Below are 20763 nucleotides of genomic sequence, written 5' to 3'. Positions count from 1 at the left end.
TACAGGCGGCTCGATCAACGCTGTCGGGTCGAGTGTGATTGGGCAGCTTGGACCGCCGGGTTAAATCATGCTTGCCTCTCGAATCTTAGGTGGATTCCAAATGGACATCGCAACGACAAGGATAAACACCATTCTCTAAGTTCAACATGACTGGCCCCGATTGAGCCGAGTTCCGTATCATCAAAGGAGGCACAAGACACGAACGCCTTATTTAGGCGAATGCGGACACAATGCCCTAGGGCAGTGCCGCCCCTCCCTTCGCAAAAAGGATAAGATTCCACGCAAGGGACAGAATTAAAACCGTCTGCAAAAAGCAACATGCTGCAAGGGGAAAGGTCCGCATCACATAACGCATCGCCGACACCTATATCTCCACTCTCGAAAGAGTCAAAGGGTAAGCGAACCATGTTTTCGTCCAAGCCCGATTGAACACAATGGAGGGCTATACTAGAGTCCTCACTCCAAAACGGCAAGGACTTACCGGACCTCGAAACATCACCTGCACACCCCGCGGTAAGGTAAAACTACCCCCTCCTTCGTTATTTTACCCTAACCTGCATGCACATACCCAGCTAGGGCATCCGGAAGTGTTAACTCTACCCGAAGATCCCAAGGCCTTAACAACACCCGTCGCACTCTTTCCCTTCGGTCGGACTTCCACCCCGAAGAAGGTCTCGCCAGCGAGGTTCTTAGTGGAGCGATGTGCCTCCTAGGAAGGATCAACGAGCCTACCAGACTTTCTTCACAATCAACCCCGTACCAGGAAAGGACAAACGAGGTCCCAATGGGAAATCATGTACTGGGCCAAACAGTCAAAGGAACCGTGCTCGCACAGGCCGAGCTCACAGCAACGAAACAACATGTATTTACGCCAAGCAATTAAAGAATATCTTTCAACTTCTCGTACTCCAAAAAAGAAAAATTTTAGCATGCTCGCGGCAAGGATTCCCTCCACCGAATACGTCCCGAAATACTCGGAGACTTAGCATCAACAATTTGGCACCCGTACGACATCAGGGTCGAAACTCCGGACTCATAAGGCGCCAATGAGGCAATTCCGAACTCACGAGTAACGGTCTTCGTGCCTAAGTAAACTCGATGATTCGGAAACTGATGTCAATCACCATACACTAGAAAACTCAATGCCATAAGACGTTGAGCGGGCATACTCGGTCTAGCTAGATCTATTTTACATAGCAACAAAAACTGTAAGAACTCAACAAGCATGACAAATTGTAAGACCTCAATAGGCATGACAAACTGTAAGACCTCAACAGGCATGACAAACTGTAAGACCTCAACATGCAGGAAACTCAATCCCGAAGTTTAGGCTATACGTCGCATTTGTAAGACTCCCAAAAAGGCATACCCTCGATGTAGATGCCTAAACTATTACTGGGGATAAAAAATGGCTCCGGCCAAACATATATGACTACAGTCAAAATGGTTGCACCAGCCAAATTAACGTGACTCTGGGACGCCTGACCGTCGCAAACAAAATCGTAGGCCATTACTTCAAATCTAATTCGAAAAGAATCGGTTAAAATAGGCTACCCTCAATAGGTAAACGAGCGTCGGCCATGTCAGCTACAAATCACAAGGCTTCGAGCTAATCAGCCTACCAGCTAAACATTCCAAGGTGCTCGTACATCGCTGCTAACGATTTAAAATTGAGGTAATTCCCGAACCGACAACGGGTCAGGCAAAATTATTTCAAAAAGACCTTAACGAGAGGAAAACAAAGCCTACAATATGCCCACGAGCAAAAGCGTAAGAGCCATTGTCTCCAGCCAAACGAGCCTCAAGGATGCACACTAAAAGGTCTCAACGACCAAAAGCGTAAAAGCCACTGCCGCTAGCTAAAGAAAATTGAAAACTTGAGGATTAAAATGAGCTTGAGTCGTAACCCGATTAGGAGACCGGATCCAAAATAGTTAACTATACACGCCTAAGGGCACAATGTAAGAGCCACCGTCTCCAGCTTCACGAGCCTCAGGGCCACATATCTAAAAAGTCGCTTCGACCCAAGGCATTGAAAGCCATTTTCATTCCATGCAGGCACAAAAACTCGAGGGTTAATTAATGCTTGAGTCGTAACACGACTCAGAGACTGAACCCAAAATAGTTGAAATGCAAATTCCCAAGGGCAAGGCACAGGATCTGTTACCGTATGACCATGCAGGCACAGAGGATCGAAGGTTAGGTAAGCTCGAGTCAAAGACTGACTCGGAGACTAAACCCAAAACAGCTGGGCAAAGCACAAAAGCTCTAACACCTACTCATGCTAAAAATCACACTTGACCGAGCATGAAAGAGCCTCCGAACCTGTCTAATGAGCTTCGGATCCGTAGGGCTCGCACCAAATACCGAAACCAGCCCGCCTAGTCGAAAGCAATGCAGAAAGAGATACAAAAGAGATGAAGCTCCAAGTTTTCTTTTTCACATATGCAAAAGATGCGCTCTCCATTTACAAACATGCTTTGCGAATATCAAATAAAAAATGGCGAAGTATACACTCCGCTCCATAAGGCTACGGTCTACAATCCCTAGTTTCGCTCTCCGTGACATCGTCAAGAAGTGACCGAGCGTCATGCTCCTCTGCCCTCGCGCCAACTCCTCCAAGAGAACGAAGCCCCTGGCGCCAATCTCTTCGAGTACTCTCTTCGGGATCTGCAACGAACATATTCCTCGATCCTCTTTTCATGATCGAGGGCCCGCTTCAACTCGGCTTGGGCATCAGTTGTGTCATTCAAATGAATTTCCATCTCCTAATCAGCCTTAGTCAGACTCAATGCTGCTTCAGCCCAAGCATCGATTATCTCTTCCTTGATCTTTGAGAGATCAGACTCGAGCTTCTCGATCATATCCACTTGAACTGAAGCGTTGTCATGAGCCAAGCAAAGTTGGGCCTCGAAGGCGGGAACTTTAGCCAAGGCACCCTTATCTTCTAAAGCTTGAGCCTGCACCCGAGCCCTTAGTTCACCATAAGCATTCCTAATTCGGTCGGCTTCGCCCCTAAGGTACTCCAGAGCTTCTGTCTTTTTCTGCAACTAAGATAAGCAAAAGGATTAACCTTGAGGGTTAAAAAGGCAAAACGCGTACTACGAGAGGTTACCTGCTCCATCAAATAGCTCTTGCAATTCGAGCTCCAGTACGCCTCATATTCCCAGTGCATCAAATCAACCTCCTTCTCCTCGATGAGGAGCCTAAGGGACTCAACCTCATCCAGAGCTTTCCGAAGCCTAGCCCCATGACGGAGCAGCTCAGACCTAAGCTATCTAAGGCCTGTAGAATAAAAACTCGATAAGAAAATAAGACGTGAAATGCAGAAGGACTACGCCAAAACTCACCACAAAGCGAAGACGACAGACTTCCTTGAAGGACGAGCACACTCCTATTGGTCCAGCCCCTACGGCCCTGGAAGAGGCAACCTCAGTCGAGGCATAATCACTCAGAGGAACCATCACTTCGGAACCAAAGACTTCGGGAACAGCAGGCTCGGGCGATGCTCTCTCCTCGAAGACACGGGCCCGTTTAGCCCTGCTAAAAGCTCCATCGCATTGCGAGGGCAAATCCCGTTTATCGTCTCCATCCCTTAGCTCGAAGGTTGACAACTCCTCCCCCTCTCCGGAGAGACACAGCCTCGCCCCAAGGAACCTCCTGATATTTGCATCGGCGAAGCCAGTACAGAAGAAAGAGAAAGATGTCATCTCAAACATACGAAGACCAAGGTAATAGCAGCATACGCGCATACCTTGATGTTTCACTTCCCATCTGCCCTAGGACACAGCTCGCCACCTACACTCATCGCAAGTCGAATGGATTGAACCTCCAAACCTAGCCGGGCAAATCGGGAACTTTGCCTGGCGTCCATGAAGTTGCTGCAGAAAAAGAGGAAGCACAATTACTCAACTGGTTTCCGCTATAAGCAAGTCTAAGAAGGAACGTGACACTCCACGCACGCGCGTAATTCCATCCCTCAGGAAATGGCATGAGCTCCACGAGGATAATGTTAGCCGTCTGAACCCGGACGAATCAACTAACCCACTCCTGATCCTCATCTTCCTTGTCATCAACAACAAAGGGCGTGGGCGAACGACACCGCAAGGTTAGCAGGCCTCGATGGTGGAAGGGCCGGTACAGCCTGACGAGGTGACTAAGTGTAAATTCAAGCCCGACCTTCTCTGCCAAGAATCTCATCATCCGCACCACTCGCCAAAACGACGGATGCATCTGAGCTAAAGTAACCCGATACTTCAGACAGAAATCAACCACAACCCTATCAAGGGGGCTTAGTGTGAAAGGGTATAAGTATACGTTCAAGAATCCATCAGCGGAGTCCGTAATACTCTCACTCGGGGAAAGCGCCTACAATGCTACCCCCTCGCCCATCCGCAATGTCTCCTCACCATCTCTATAGTTCCTCTCTTATCGAAGATACATTCTTCAGAATAAGCTCCCGTGGATCCTGAGCACTGGGAGTGGAACTCTCCCCTCCCTGCCTGGCCGGCTCTGAAGTAGCTGCCATGGCTATGGTAAAATTGGCAGATTGAAGTAGGGGCCTACACAACACCTTTGCTCTTAAGGAAACGAAGGACCCGATGCCAAGGTGGAAGGATAGCTATCTAAAATAATGAGATCATCCAAAGAAGCAAGAGCCACCCCACATATATATGGAAATCAGCAATGATTCGCCTATCCAGGTTAAGCCTTGGGAGGCCAACGGCCTCGGTATAGATCCTGGGGTGGTACCCGACCCTAGAGACCTCCATCGACAATACGTTAGGCTTCAAGAAGCCAACTGCATTATCTCCAACTCTTGAGGTGGTGGCCGACCTCAAGGACCTACATAAAAAAGAATTCAGGCTTCGGAAAGCCTTCAGCGCCATCATAGAGCTCGAGGCAGTATCCAGTCTCGTGGTTTTCCTTTCTAAAAAGAAAAATAAGCACTTCAAGCTCCACCCGGGCTCGACCGCAGAAAATTGCCTAAATATGAATAGCCCCTTCATCAGAAGCCTGCCTACAACACCTCAAAAGGTTATCTATGTGTCACGCCCCAAAAACTGAGGGGCACAACCGGCGCTCGACCGGGTAGCCCCCAGCCAAGGGAACCTGGGTGCCTTTCCTATTCCACGTGATACCCTGCGTTTCCATCACCCATTAATCAAGTTCAATAGCCATTTATAAATTTAAACACATTCTTACGAGATTTACATAACATACATAGTTACTTAGCATGATTTACAAGTTATACTGCCCAAAATACATAAGTACATAACCCACGTTTCCTGTCTACGGAGCCTCTAAATACAACTGAAGAATAATACGGAAATTCCAACAAAAAGGCTCCGGTTATACCTTACACATATACCAAAATAAGACTCCGGGAAAAAAAGTAGCATGAGCCACGCAGGGCCTCAAGAGGAAAGGGGCTCACCAATTCAGCTGACCGGAGGTGAAGGAGTGCTACTGTCGGTGGGCTGGAATACCTATTATGGAACCACCTACAATCATAACACGAATGTAGCGCCCCCGGCAAAAGGGACGTCAGTACATTTGAATTGTACTGGTATGTATAAACAAACTTTACCCCAAGTAAAATCAAGAAATACACAGACAACAAACAGTAATAGAATCAACAATCAAATGCATATGAAAGGAACAACCAAAGCCAAGCAACTCCACAATCTCTCCTTTTCCCCTTTCAACATTATTTCATCACATCAATGGTTTCACAACTTTCACATATTTTTATTTCAATAGTGATTTCGATCACTTTTCCACCCTTATTACCTCGGCCACCCTTATCACCACAACCCACACCTTATTACTTCGTGTTGCGGCGCGCAACCAGATCCCACCGGACAATCATATTTCACACAACAACAACAACAATTCACAAAGAGTGTTCATAAACATCAATACCAATTCCAACATATACAATAACCCGTACACAATTCAAGTCACAACGATAATTGCCCACAACAGGTCACGTATGATATTGCCACAGTTGTTTCAATTGTATCAATTACGATTTCTTTCCATCGTTTGTTCCACAGCCCTTTTCACGTAACACATTCATACCCACACACACTTGTGTTATAGCCATTTTACTCATACCACAATAATGGAAAACTTAACTAACAACGTTCAAGGCACATTAATCACAAGAATTCCACAAATAGTCCACATAAGTAACACATACCAATTACTCGTACACCAACAAGGTGACTTTACAAAGGCTAAAGTTAGCCATACATACCTGGAGTCGAATTCCCTTTTTAACTTCTACTTTCAATTCACCAACAGCCTAGTACCGTCAATCTAGTTCACAAGTTAGCACATATAACTTAGAATTGAAGTTCACAAACTCAGCCCCAACTTACTTAGGTTTCCAACCCCTCTTTTACAAATCTTTAGTTCTACCCAATTCCTCTTAATAGATTCTAGGTTTTAAAGGACATGCATGTGTATCTCAACTTCCATTTTTAAGAATTAACGCATGAGAGTCCCCCTTTTTGTTTAAATCTGAAAACAATGAAAAAGGGTTGGGGATTTTACCTTCAAGAACGGAGATGAAGACAATTACTTGAAATTCCCCGGCCCGAGTGACTTTGAAAAATCAAATTGATGGAGACAAGCCTTTCTCTCTCAAGAATTCTCTCTTCCCTCTCTCTAGTTTTGTTCAGAAAATAAGTTAAAAAAAGGGGCTGGAGTGTTTTATTGAAAAAGGGGTCGGATTTAAAATTTATAAAATTTGAGCCCGGGTTAGGTAGAGTGGAAATGCGGTCCGCAGAATGGACCGCAAAAGTGCTCCAAAAATCTGAACACACTGCCTGGGTATGCGACAGAAATGCGGTCCGCGTACTCGTTCTGCGGTCGCATAATGCACCGCATAACTGCCCCTCACAAAAATCCCAATGGAAATATGTGACGACTATGCGGTTCGCATATCGGTTATGCGATCGCATATCAGGTCGCAGATTTAACCCCCAATTTGACCAACACACTAACTCACTTTGCGGAGATTGTGCGGTTCGCATACCTGATATGCGACCGCATTCTCGACCGCTGAATCGCATTTTCTGGAAAACAATATTTCTTGACTTTTTATAGCATAGATTAGTACAAAAGGTCCAAACTACCGGGTTTTGAGTACAAGTTTTCATGGGGCCTTACATCCTCCCCCACTTAAAATCATTCGTCCTCGAATGAGGATTTTGGAAATCGGTTGGTTTTGAAAACATGAAATGTAAACTCCTTTTTTGAAATATTTTGCCAGAGTTTCCTTTGTAATTAAACTTATCTACCTATAAGAGAGCCCCCAAAACATTATTTCCAAGCACCATTACGCTATCCCTATTACCCCTGCAACTGGTATACAATTCATTACCTCAACACCTGCACATAATTTGGCCACTTCAATACACTATACGCATTTCAATTAATCATTACCAATCTACACTACCTTTAATCATTCACTTATCACATGAGTTCTTACAAAACTTTCACTTACCAAAAAGGGGCTTGCGCATGACTCAATTAATCACAACACATACAATTCTTGCACAACGTGAGGAGTTACAATAGTAAAGCATTTAGGAAAAATATGGGGTGTATTTGCACCAGATTGAACACAACATCAATTTACTTAGAGACAAGAGTTCGCACGATCACTACTAGACTTGTTCAAACAGATGGGGATATTTTTCTTTCATTTCACTTTCCGCTTCCCACGTGGCTTCCTCGACTTGTTGACTTTGCCAGAGCACTTTAACTGAAGCAACTTCCTTGTTTCTCAATTTGCGGACTTGCCTATCAAGAATAGCGACCGGAATTTCTTCATATGATAACTCTTCATTGACCTCGATAGCCTCGATTGGCACGATGGTGGATGGGTCTCCAATCACTTTCTTTAACATAGACACATGGAACACTGGGTGCACTAGTGACATTTCAGGGGGTAATTCCAGTCTATAGGCCACATGTCCTATCCTTTGAGTGACCCGATACGGCCCGACATATCTAGGACTCAACTTCCCTTTCTTCCCAAATCGCATGACTCCCTTCATAAGAGATACCCTCAAGAACACCCAATCATCTACTTGGAATTCCAATTTCCTTCGACGAATGTCCGCATAAGATTTCTGGCGACTCTAAGCAGCTTTCAGCCTTTCCTGAATGATTTTAACTTTTTCCATAGCCTGGTGCACGAGATCTGGCCCTAACAATTCTGCTTCACCCACTTCGAACCATCCAATCGGAGACCTACATCTCCTCCCGTACAATGCCTCAAATGGGGCCATCTGAATTCTAACATGGAAGCTGTTATTGTAAGCAAAATCTATAAGTGGCAAGTGATCATCCCAATTACCTTTAAAATCCAAGACACAAGCCCGTAACATATCTTCAAGCATCTGAATAGTCCGCTCCGCTTGACCGTCAGTCTGGGGATGGAAAGCCGTGTTGAGATTCACCTGAGTACCCAAACCTTGCTGAAATTTCTTCCAAAAATTAGCTGTGAAATGGGCCCCTCGATTTGAGATAATAGAAAGTAGAGTGCCATGAAGTGTTACTATTTCCTTGATATATAGTTGAGCATATTGTTCCGCAATATCCATGGACTTGACTGGCAAGAAGTGAGCTGATTTGGTGAGTCGGTCCACTATTATCCAAATTGAGTCGAACTTGCGCTGAGTGCGAGGTAACCCTACCACGAAATCCATGTTGATCATCTCCCATTTCCACATTGGTATTTCCATAAGCTGAGTTAACCCACCGGGCCGCTGGTGCTCAGCTTTTACTAGCTGACAATTTGGACATTTAGATACAAAGTCCGCCACACCCCTCTTCATATCGTTCCACCAATAAATTTCCTTGAGATCACGGTACGTTTTCGTAGAACCTAGGTGCACAGAATACCTGGAATTATGAGCCTCCACCATTACCGTCCCCTGGAGATTATCCACTTCTGGAACATATAGCCTACCTTGACATCGTAATACACCATCCTCACCACTGAGTGAGAATGTCGAAGTATTGTTATTCAAAACTGCCTCTTTCATCTGTGCTAATGCTGGATCAATGAGCTGCTTTTCCTTGACTTCCGCTACCAGTGACGATTCTGCTCCATTACGCACCATAACCTTCCCCTTGTCTGAGGTCGAAATACGAACCCCCAGACTGGCCAATTGATAAACCTTTCGAGCCAAAGGCCTATGATCCGCTCCCAAATGAGCCAAACTACCCAGGGACTTCCGACTGAGAGCGTCGGCCACCACATTCACCTTCCCTGGATGGTATAAAATATCCATATCATAATCCTTGATCAATTCTAACCACCGCCGCTGCCTTAAATTCAACTCTTTCTGCTTGAACAAATATTGAAGACTCTTGTGGTCCGAGAACACATCCACATGGACCCCATAAAGATAATGCCGCCATATTTTCAAGGCAAATACAACTGCTGCAAGCTCCAAATCATGCGTCGGATAATTCTTCTCGTGATTCTTGAGTTGCCTTGAAGCATATGCTATAACCTTCCCATGTTGCATCAACACACACCTCAAACCGACCCTAGAGGCATCGCAATAAACCACAAATCCTTCCGTGCCTTCCGACAAGGTCAATATCGGTGCCGAGGTCAATCTCGACTTCAATTCCTGAAAACTTTTCTCACAAACGTCGGACCTTTGGAACTTAACTGCTTTTTGCGTCAACTTAGTCAAAGGGGAGGTGAGGGTAGAGAATCCCTCCATAAACCTCCGATAATACCCCGCTAAACCCAAGAAGCTACGGATCTCCATCGGGGTCGTGGGTATAGGCCAATCTTTTACTACTGCAATCTTCTGGGGATCCACCTGAATCCCTTCACTGGAAACAACATGGCCCAGAAAGGTAACGGACTCTAACCAAATTTCACATTTTGAAAATTTAGCATACAACTATTGCTGATAAAGGGTCTGCAGAACTGCCCTAAGGTGATCGGCATGATCCTCCTGGCTCCACGAATAAATAAGGATGTCATCAATGAAAACAATCACAAAGGAGTCTAGAAATGGCTTGAAGACCCGATTCATAAGATCCATGAAAGCTGCCAGGGTGTTGGTTAGCCCAAAAGACGTGACCAAGAATTCAAAGTTCCCATAGCGAGTTCTAAAAGCGGTCTTAGGAATATCCTGTTCTCTGATCTTCAATTGGTGATACCCGGACCATATATCAATTTTGGAAAAGAACCTCGCACCTTGCAATTGGTCGAACAAATCATCTATCCGAGGCAAAGGATATTTATTCTTGATGGTGACCTTGTTAAGCTGTCGATAATCAATACACCTCTGGAGTGACCCATCCTTCTTTGTGACAAAAAGAACCGGGGCACCCCATGGTGACACACTTGGCCGTATGAACCCCTTTTCTAATAAATCCTTCAGCTGTTCCTTTAACTCCCTCAACTCCGCTGGCTCCATTCGGTATGGTGGAATAGATATCGGTCGTGTATCTGGCAATACATCAATCCCGAAATCAATCTCCCTATCTGGCGGGATCCCTGGAAGCTCGTCCGGAAACACTTCAAGAAACTCATTCACGATTGGCACGGACTCGGGAATAGACACTTCTGAAGTGGTGTCCTCCACCCGGACCAAATGGTAGATACACCCCTTCCTAATCATCTTTGAAGCCTTAAGGTAGGAAATAAACCTACCTTTCGGCACCACATCATTTCCCTTCCACTCAATAATCGGCTCATTAGGGAACTCAAGCCTCATGACTCTCATTCGGCAGTCAAGTTTAGCAAAGCACGAATAAAGCCGGTCCATTCCCATAATCACATCAAAATCCACTATTTCAAGCTCAATAAGATCGGCCGTGGTAGCACGACCACATACCATGACAACGCAATTCCTATAAACTCGTGTGGTTGTAATAGAATCACTAACCGGAGTTGATACAGAGAACGACTCGTGAAGTTATTCGGGTTCTACCTCAAAACTTAAAGCAATGAATGGGGTGACATAAGACAAAGAGGACCCCGGATCAATAAGAGCATAACAATCAATGGCCTGAACAGACAAGATACTTGTAGCAACATTTGGGGAGGCCTATGCACTATGGCGACCACTCAAGGCGTAAAACCGGCTGGATACACCTCTACCACGAGCTCCACCCCTAACTACCCCGCGCCCTGCTGGGGCTGGAGGACGCACGGATGATGTGGCAGCTGAAGAACTAGATGACTGAGCAAATCCCCCACCCATGCCCTGACTGGGCGCACGGCAGTCCCGCTGGATATGATCTCTCGCCCCGCATCTATAACACACCAGAATGTCCAAATAACAAGTCTCGGAATGGACCCTCCCACACTTGGGGCATGAAGCCCTCCCCTGCTGCAGTGATCTCCCTCTGGGACGACCGGAATGATGGGGTCTCCTACTGTCTGAACCTGATCTCAAGTGACTGCCCTGCTGATAACTGTGCATCGATGGCAGTGCGCTTGCTGAGAACTGGGCATATGACTGGGACGGCCCGGATGGCCCTCTCCCCGGAACTGGTCTCCCTGAATGACCCGCTGATCGAGCCCTGCTGCTACTCTCCCTTTCTGCCCGTATTTTCAACTTCCTAGCCTCTGTGGCCTGAGCGAACCCCACAATCTTCCCATAATTCATATCTGAGTGTATGGCCGTTGTAGCAGCCTCATTCACCACCAAAGGACTAAGACCCTGAACGAATCGCCGAACTCGAGCATCCATGGTCGACACTAACTGAGGAGCATACTTGGACAACCTCACAAACTCCATGTGGTACTCCCAAACACTCATACTGCCCTGCTTGAGGACCTCAAACTCTCTGGCATGGGCCGCCATTGTCTCGGCAGGCAAGAAGTGGTCCATGAATGCATCTACAAATGTATCCCATCTAGCCGGAGGTCTTCCCTCCCCATGGGAATCCTCCCACATCTCGAACCATGAATACGCTGCTCCCATTAACCTGTATGAAGCCAACTCAACCCCTTCCGTCTCTGTAGCCTTTATCAATCGAAGGGTCTTATATATTTCATCAAGGAAATCCTGCGGATCGGCCTCTGGGTCTGTTCCCGTGAACTCTGGAGGGGCCAACTGCAGAAACTGGTTAACTCTGGAGCTGGCAGAATCTCCCTGTCCGCTGAGGGGCACAGGGTCATCATGAGATTTCTGGGCCTGAGCAGCCACTAACTGGGTCAACATATGGATGGCTCCTCTAAGGTCCCCATCAAAAACCCCGGGACCGGATGCTGGAATTGCATCAAGATCAGGAATATCAGCGGGAGGGATGGTAGCACCCTCTGCCACAGCTGGAACAAGAATACATGGATCTGGAATAAATGGGCTAGGCAGATTCGAGACCGGGGAGTCACTCTCACCCACGACATCAGGTACATTATTCACAGCCAAACTTGGGGTGGCATTAGCCCCGAGGCCGAGTCTAGCTCTCTTCTTAGGTGCCATTACTGAAAATTTGGAACAGAACACGAGTTAGATGTAAATACTTCCACTTTTCACTTCACCGCACGATACAGAGTAACAAAGAAGAAAGTAATTTCCTAAATGCCCATGTAGCCTCCAACTTATAGATGTGGTCAACAACACACCGATAAGGGGGACTCTACTAGACACGGCTCTGAAACATCCTAGGACACTTTAAAACCTTAGTCTCTGATACCAAGTTTGTCACGCCCAAAAAACCAAGGGGCGCGACCGACGCTCCACCGGGTAGCCCCCAGCCAAGCGAACCTGGGTGCCTTTCCTATTACACGTGATACCCTGCGTTTCCATCACCCATTAACCAAGTGAAATAGCCATTTATAAATTTAAACACATTCTTACGAGATTTACATAACATACATAGTTACTTAGCGTGATTTACAAGTTATACTGCCCAAAACACATAAGTACATAACCCACATTTCCTGTCTACAGAGCCTCTAAATACAACTGAAGAATAATATGGAAATGCCGGCAACAAGGCTCCGGCTATACCTTACACAAATACCAAAAAAAGACTTCGGGAAGAAAAGCGGCATGAGCCACGTAGGGCCCCAAGAGGAAAGGGTCTCACCAATTCAGCTGACGGGAGGTGAAGGAGTGCTACTGTCGGTGGGCTGGAATACCTATTATGGAACCACCTACAATCATAACACGAATGTAGCGCCCCCGGCAAAAGGGACGTCAGTACATTTGAATTGTACTGGTATGTATAAACAAACTTTACCCCAAGTAAAATCAAGAAATACACAGACAACAAATAGTAATTGAATCAACAATCAAATGCATATGAAAGGAACAACCAAAGCCAAGCAACTCTACAATCTCTCCTTTTCCCCTTTCAACATTATTTCATCACATCAATGGTTTCACAACTTTCACATATTTTTATTTCAATAGTGATTTCGATCACTTTTCCACCCTTATTACCTCGACTACCCTTATTACCTCGGCCACCCTTATCACCACAACCCACACCTTATTACTTCGTGTTGCGGCGCGCAACCCGATCCCACCGGACAATCATATTTCACACAACAACAACAACAACAATTCACAAAGAGTGTTCATAAACATCAATACCAATTCCAACATATACAATAACCCGTACACAATTCAAGTCACAATGATAATTTCCCACAACAGGTCACGTATGATATTGCCACAGTTGTTTCAATTGTATCAATTACGATTTCTTTCCATCATTTGTTCCACAACCCTTACCACGTAACACATTCATACCCACACGCACTTGTGTTATTGCCATTTTACTCACACCATAATAATGTAAAACTTAACCAACAACGTTTAAGGCACATTAATCACAAGAATTCCACAAATAGTCCACATAAGTAACACATACCAATTACTCGTACACCAGCAAGGTGACTTTACAAAGGCTAAAGTTAGCCATACATACGTGGAGTCGAATTCCCTTTTTAACTTCTACTTTCAATTCACCAACAGCCTAGTACCGTCAATCTAGTCACAAGTTAGCACATATAACTTAGAATTGAAGTTCACAAACTCAGTCCCAACTTACTTAGGTTTCCAACCCCTCTTTTACAAATCTTTAGTTCTACCCAATTCCTCTTACTAGATTCTAGGTTTTAAAGGACATGCATGTGTATCTCAACTTCTATTTTCAAGAATTAATGCATGAGAGTCCCCTTTTTTGTTTAAATCTGAAAACAATGAAAAAGGGTTGGGGATTTTACCTTCAAGAACGGAGATGAAGACAATTACTTGAAATTCCCCGGCCCGAGTGACTTTGAAAAATCAAATTGATGGAGACAAGACTTTCTCTCTCAAGAATCCTCTCTCCCCTCTCTCTAGTTTCGTTCAAAAAAATAGGTTAAAATAAGGGGCTGGGGTGTTTTATTGAAAAAGGGGTCGGGTTTAAAATTTAGAAAATTGGAGCCTGGGTTAGGTATGCGATCGCACTTTGCGATCGCAGAGTGGAAATGCGGTCCGCAAAATGGAGGGCAAAAGTGCTCCCAAAATCTGAACACGATGTCTAGGTATGCGGCAGAAATGCGGTCCGCGTACTCGTTCTGCGGTCGCATAATGCACCGCAGAACTACCCCTCACAAAAATCCCAAGGGAAATATGCGATGACTATGCGGTCCGCATATCGGTTATGCGATCACATATCAGGTCGCAGATTTAACTCTCAATTCGACCAACACACTGACTCACTTTGCTGCGATTATGCGGTTCGCATACCTGATATGCGACCGCATTCTCGACCGCAGAATCGCATTTTCTGGAAAATAGTATTTCTTGACTTTTTATAGCATAGATTAGTACAAAAGTTCCGAACTACCGGGTTTTGAGTACAAGTTTTCACGGGGCCTTGCACTACGCAAAGCTCAAAGTAAAAGCTCCGAGCGCCTGAAGTCGACTTTCGCTTCGGTGCTCTATCTCCATGAGGCTCAATGGCCCCGATGATCCAAGTTTATCGGATCGCTTCGGGCTTGATTCTAAGAACAACGATGAGCTCGGAAAGGAGCCATTTCTGTCGACCAAAGGCCAGAAAAATATTGACAATCGTCAATAGAGGCATACATTCAAAATCTCCGTGAACGCACAAGAGTATACGAGAACACGATAAAAATCAAAGGTAGAAGCAAAGGAAAACATTCAAAAGCCTCGGAGTACGCAAGAGAATACAATAATATGGCAAGTATCAGAAACAGGAATCAAGGAAGTATCTCTATATTCATGAATAGTCATGTACAACGGCCCTCAAGGGGCCCTCTCATATGATTACAAAAGCCTACAAAGGACCTCTACACAAAAATGAAGAAGCATGAAGATGTACATATGATGAAAGCCCAAGAACCCGGTCTACCCTCGAGGGTCCATCTCCTGCGACAAGCGCCTTCGGGCAAGCATCCATAAAAGCCTCATCCCGGCCTTCCACACTGATATCCCCAAAAAAATAGGGCGAGAAGTAGGAAGGGATGAAAAAATGCCATAGCTCGCCGAAGGTCGAGGACCCTCGCTTGCCAAGAGAACCTCAGAGAGGCAGCGGACCGGTTGAGGCTCGACCTCACTTGCACGGCTACTTAGAATCCATTTGTTAGAACGCTTAGCCGTGCAAGATGCCAGCTCGGGGCAGAGCGCCATGTCGAGCCGGGGTAAGAAGGTGAGCAACGGTGTATAATTTGAGCCCCCTTCTGAGCAGCAGTATGCAATTCGAAGAGCTTTTCACGAGCAAAGGAAGCTGACCCCCGTATGTCATCATCCCGAGCAAACAAGGGTAGCAGAAACAGATGTAACAACAACTACAACAGCAATAGGATGACATGCTCGTGCTCGACAAGGGGAAGCTCCGGCAAGAGGCCGCAACACAACCTACGGCGGCTCTGCGAAGCGGCCTTGGGTCCACAAACCCCAAACATGAGGATCAATGATAGAGGAAGATGATTAGAAAAAATGGGCGAATGAGCAGATGAAGGTACTTAGATAGAAAAACAACGCCAGAACATCCCGATTTATAAAGGGTAACGACACAGCCATCGAGGCTTTGGAAGATTAACTGGAGGATGCAATTACTGTGTTCTTGAAGAGCCGAATCGATGATAGTACTTTCACCTTGAAGAACAGGAATCGACAATGCATTGAATGATGTCAAATACACAAGTCCGTAGGACATCCCGGTTGTCGCAAAAGCTCGCCCCACAGGTTGCATCATTGGTATGACGTCACCGCGAGAAGCTCGTAGAGTCAGGTGTCAAAATCATTTTCTGTTGCTTTATTCTAGGAAACGCAGAGTCTATCTGTATGTGGCGAAATAAGAGGGCTTAATTTCTCGCTATCAAGCCACTTCGAAAGAATATCTCGAGACCCCGGGGACGTGGAGTTGCGACCGAGTTCCCTCCCTCGGGGCTCGTCGAGACCCGACTCAGAGAAGACGAAGATCGAGGATGGGACAAAAAGGGGAGTTCCCAAGGCACGCGGCTAAGTCTGACAGAGCCGGCCTACCCAGAGCCTGTGTCGAGGCATCACGTCTAGCTGTCTCATCTCCATGCTTTTACAATTAATGTATGTTGTACTATAACCGGATTCGCCTCCTATATAAAGGGAACCCTCACCACCTTGTAAGGGGCTGATGTTGCTCCCACTATTCTCTACATCAATAATATTTTTCTCTCTTTTCTCTCTAACTCATTTGCTCGAGGCTACTTTTTCTACTTATCATTTTCATATCTATTCTTCACTTAGCGCTCGGTATTGGCCATAAAGAGCCATCTTCAATTACATTCTAACTGTTATCCCTTCCCCGGTTACCCCCGATATCTCGAGCTCAAGCCAGATATCGACCTTGAGGCCCTTTATCGATCAGTCCGAAGACCAGGCAGCAAGCCCCTCGATTTGATTACTGCCCCTTTTTAACTTGCATCTCATCATTAAACTTCATACTTCTAGCATCAACCGCTGTAACAACTAGCATAAAAATAGATCATGTATTTTTAGAGTCCCATTTAAAATTTAATTGTTGTTACCATTTTCACGGTAAATATGCCTCTTTGAATATTGCTCTTTGACTGGCCCAGATTTGAATGTGACCTTCCTTGTCATAGCTGAATTCAAGGAGAGATTAATTAGTGATCATATTCTTCGAAAGTGGAATGATCAAGATCGGTAATCCGAGTTCCCTTGATTGAGTCAATATGCTTCTTGATTGAACATTAATGATTGTAACTGAATCTTTATTCAATCCTTGATTAGGGACGAGTCAAGCTGCCTCTTAATGATCATTAATGCAGTAACTAATTCTTCCTTCTTCCTTTATTTTGAATCCAGTAGCAATCTTGCTAATCATCTTCATTCTTTCATTTTTGTTTGCCCTGAAAATATAACATAAGATAATATTGTCATCATTGAAACTTAAACTTAAAACCTATCAATCTCCCCCTTTTTGATGATGACAATCAAGATGGAGTAAACAAGATTAAAGAAGCTTAAGATACTATTATTTAGGAGTTTCTCCCCTGAGCTAGTGAGTTGCTCCCCCTGAGCTAGTGCTTCCCTTGAGTTGAATTGTTCTTATGTTTGGAAAGCTGTGCTCATGTCTCCTCCTGAGTGTTTACTCACATTTTTTTCTCCCCCTTTGACATCAATCAAAAAGGAAAGAGGAACATAACATATAAAAACACAGAGCATATATAATAAACATACTAAAGGGGTTAGAGCAGTAGAGCCTTCAGCAGAGGCTTAAGTTAGTACAGACCAAAAAATAATAGTCTAAAAACCACAAAACAAAACATAAGTTGTTTGTCACAAAACAACCAGAAATAATTAATGATGTCCCAGAAAGTATTCGAGGGTGTTGATCACTTTGGTGCAGAAGGAGTCATAGGAGTTGTCAACATCCTTGACGAGCTTGTCCATTTTTTCAGTCATGGAATTGAAGGCCCTTGTTCCCTGTCTCCTTGTAGCCCCTATGTCTATCTGGAGCTTTGCTACATCTGAACTTGTCACCTTAGTGACTTCTCTGATTTTATCTACCTGTTCTTTCATTCCCACCAGCAGCAACTTGACTTCATCAAGTTGTTTAATTTGTGGAAGACTCTGGGAGGTAGTCCACTGAAGGATTGGTTGATCAACTTAAACGTCTACCAGAGCTGGAGCACTTTCAACCTTGGCCCTTTTAACCCATCCATTTTCACCCAATGAGTAACCCATCATAGAGAAAGTAGTTTTATCATAGGTACTGGAGATGTGCTTGGGGGTAAAGGGTGCTAAATCAACCTTCATAACTTCTAGAATATGAGAGACAAGAATAGCATAGGGCAGAAAAGTAGCAGATGAGGAAATATCCCTGATACTCTCAAGCATATATTGACGGATCCATACAAACCAATTAAGACACTTGTTGTTGATCAGACAGTAGAGGACAAAGACATCTCTAGTAGACAATGAACTTAGGGATCCAGACCTGGGAAGTAAAGCAGTAGCAATCATGTGGGCCAAAATCCGGTGTTCAAATTTCAGATTTTTGGGGCCATTGTCAGGGGGATTATCAGACAAAAAGGTTTTTGCTTCTTCAAGAGACACATCAAAGTCATTGGGCTAAGAATTTTAGACAAATACATCATACCCACTAAATTTGGCCGAAAAGATCTTTTCAAATTGGTAGGAGTCCAACACAATTCTAGTTCCTAAGACCATAGACTCTAATCATCCTTATCATTCACAGATAGATTTTCATAAAACATTCTCACAGGTTCTTCATACACAGAATTTCTAAGAGTGTCAAACATAGGGGAAAGGTGCTGGAAATCAAAAATTTCAGCCACATCACAATGAAGACTTTGCATAAGAGAGAGACTTATAAATCGTCCATAAGCCATGGATTTTGACTTATAGGACTCAAACCTTGCCTTTTCACTGGGGCCATAGAAGATCAACTTGTCTTCTGGACCGAAATTCAAGCGTTCTACCTTGCCCTTTTTGTATGCAGCCTTTTTGGAGGTTTGCTCCATGAGTCATTTTTCAGCCTTTTTCTGGATAATGGGTTGATATTCAGATGAAGCACTGCTATCATTATCAGTTTTGAGTAGGTCTGAATTAGTAGATGATTCTACATCCACCGTTTCTTTTGTATGTTGGGAGGTTTTTGAAACCTACAGCTTCTCCTGGTTACAGAGGAAGGGTTTCTTTTGGCCATGAAGAAATTGGAAGGGTTTTTGGTAAGGAATGAGGAAGGTGTTTTGGGAAGATAGAGGTTCTTATCAAGGATTTGAGAAAAGTGAAGAGGCGTCTTGGTTATCGGGAAGGTCAAGTACAGACTGAAGTGATAGTTTGGAATGACTGCACGTAATAATTACACTTTCACAGTAAAATTGATTAGTACACGGATAATTAAGGAAATAAAATATACTGAAAATATACATAATAATTTAAATAATTAAACATGCAACTGGTTTACAAATTTGGCAGAATGCCAATCGTTTTTCGAAGAATACAAAATCTCTCTTCTAAAACAGGTTTAGTGAAGATATCCGCAAGTTGAGAATCAGTGCTAATGAATTCTAATGCAATATCACTTTTTGCTACATGATCACGAATAAAATGATGTTTAATTTCTATATGCTTCGCCCTAGAATGATGCACAGAATTTTTAGATAGACAGATAGCACTAGTGTTGTCACAAAAAATAGGAGTAACAGTAAGACATAAATCATAATCAAGGAGTTGATGCGTGATCCATAAAACTTTGTGTACAACAACTTCCAACAGCTAGGTATTCTGCCTCAGTTGTTGAAAGAGCAATACAATATTATTTCTTGTTGTGCCAAGATACTAAGGCATTTTTCAGTAATTGACATGTCCCACTGATACTTTTCCTATCAGTTTTGTCTCGTACAAAATCAGCATCTGAAAAGCCTCTTAAAGAAAAATTGTTAGAATGATCATACCAAAGGCCGAATTCAGTAGTACCAATTAAATATCTAATAATACGTTTAACAGCAGTCAAATGTGATTCCTTAGGAACTGACTGAAATCTAGCACATTTGCAAACACTAAACATAATATCTGGTCGATTAGCAGTTAAATAAAGTAGAGATCCAATCATTCCTCTATACATGGTTTCATCAACCATTTTTCCATTGTTGTCGTCATCTAGCACAGTAGTTGGACTCATAGGAGTACCAATAGCCTTAACATTTTCCATTCCAAACTTTTTGATAAGCTCCTTGGTGTATTTTGATTGGCTGATAAAGATTCCTTTAGGAGACTGCTTGATTTGAAGTCCAAGGAAGAAGGTTAGTTCTCCCATCATGCTCGTCTCAAATTCACCTTTCATGGAAATAGCAAATTCTTCACAAAGAGTAGTGTTAGGGCTTCCAAAAATAATATCATCAACATAAATTTGAGTAATTAGATTACCAAAATTTGATTGCTTAATAAAGAGAGTTGTATCTATGTTATCTCGTTTGAAACCTTGATTCAATAGAAAAGAACTTAACCTTTCCTACCAAGCTCGCGGAGCTTGTTTGAGACCGTACAGGGCTTTAGTAAGCTTGTATACATGGTTTGGAACAGTGGCATTTGCAAATCCAGGAAGTTGCTTTACGTATACTTCTTCAGATATAAAACCATTTAGGAATGCACTTTTGACATGAATCTAATATAGTTTGAATCCTTTGTAGGCGGCAAAGGCAAGTAAAATTCTAATGGATTCAAGTCTTACCACAGGTGCAAAGGTTTCATCATATTCGATTCCTTCTTG

At 44.1% G+C, this 20763-nt stretch overlaps 1 protein-coding gene across 1 annotated transcript; it reads right to left on the bottom strand.

The window, feature by feature from the left end:
- Positions 1–19809: 19809 nt before the first annotated feature.
- Positions 19810–20337, bottom strand: LOC138869133 (uncharacterized mitochondrial protein AtMg00810-like). The gene has a single exon (XM_070146726.1). It carries the CDS (start codon positions 20335–20337, stop codon positions 19810–19812), a length of 528 nt encoding a protein of 175 aa, XP_070002827.1.
- Between the last annotated feature and the right edge of the window lie 426 nt (positions 20338–20763).

This window comes from Nicotiana sylvestris, chromosome 5 (genome assembly GCF_000393655.2).
Source record: "Nicotiana sylvestris chromosome 5, ASM39365v2, whole genome shotgun sequence".
Classification (NCBI taxonomy): domain Eukaryota; kingdom Viridiplantae; phylum Streptophyta; class Magnoliopsida; order Solanales; family Solanaceae; genus Nicotiana; species Nicotiana sylvestris.
This window is presented reverse-complemented; position numbering and strand designations above follow the sequence as displayed.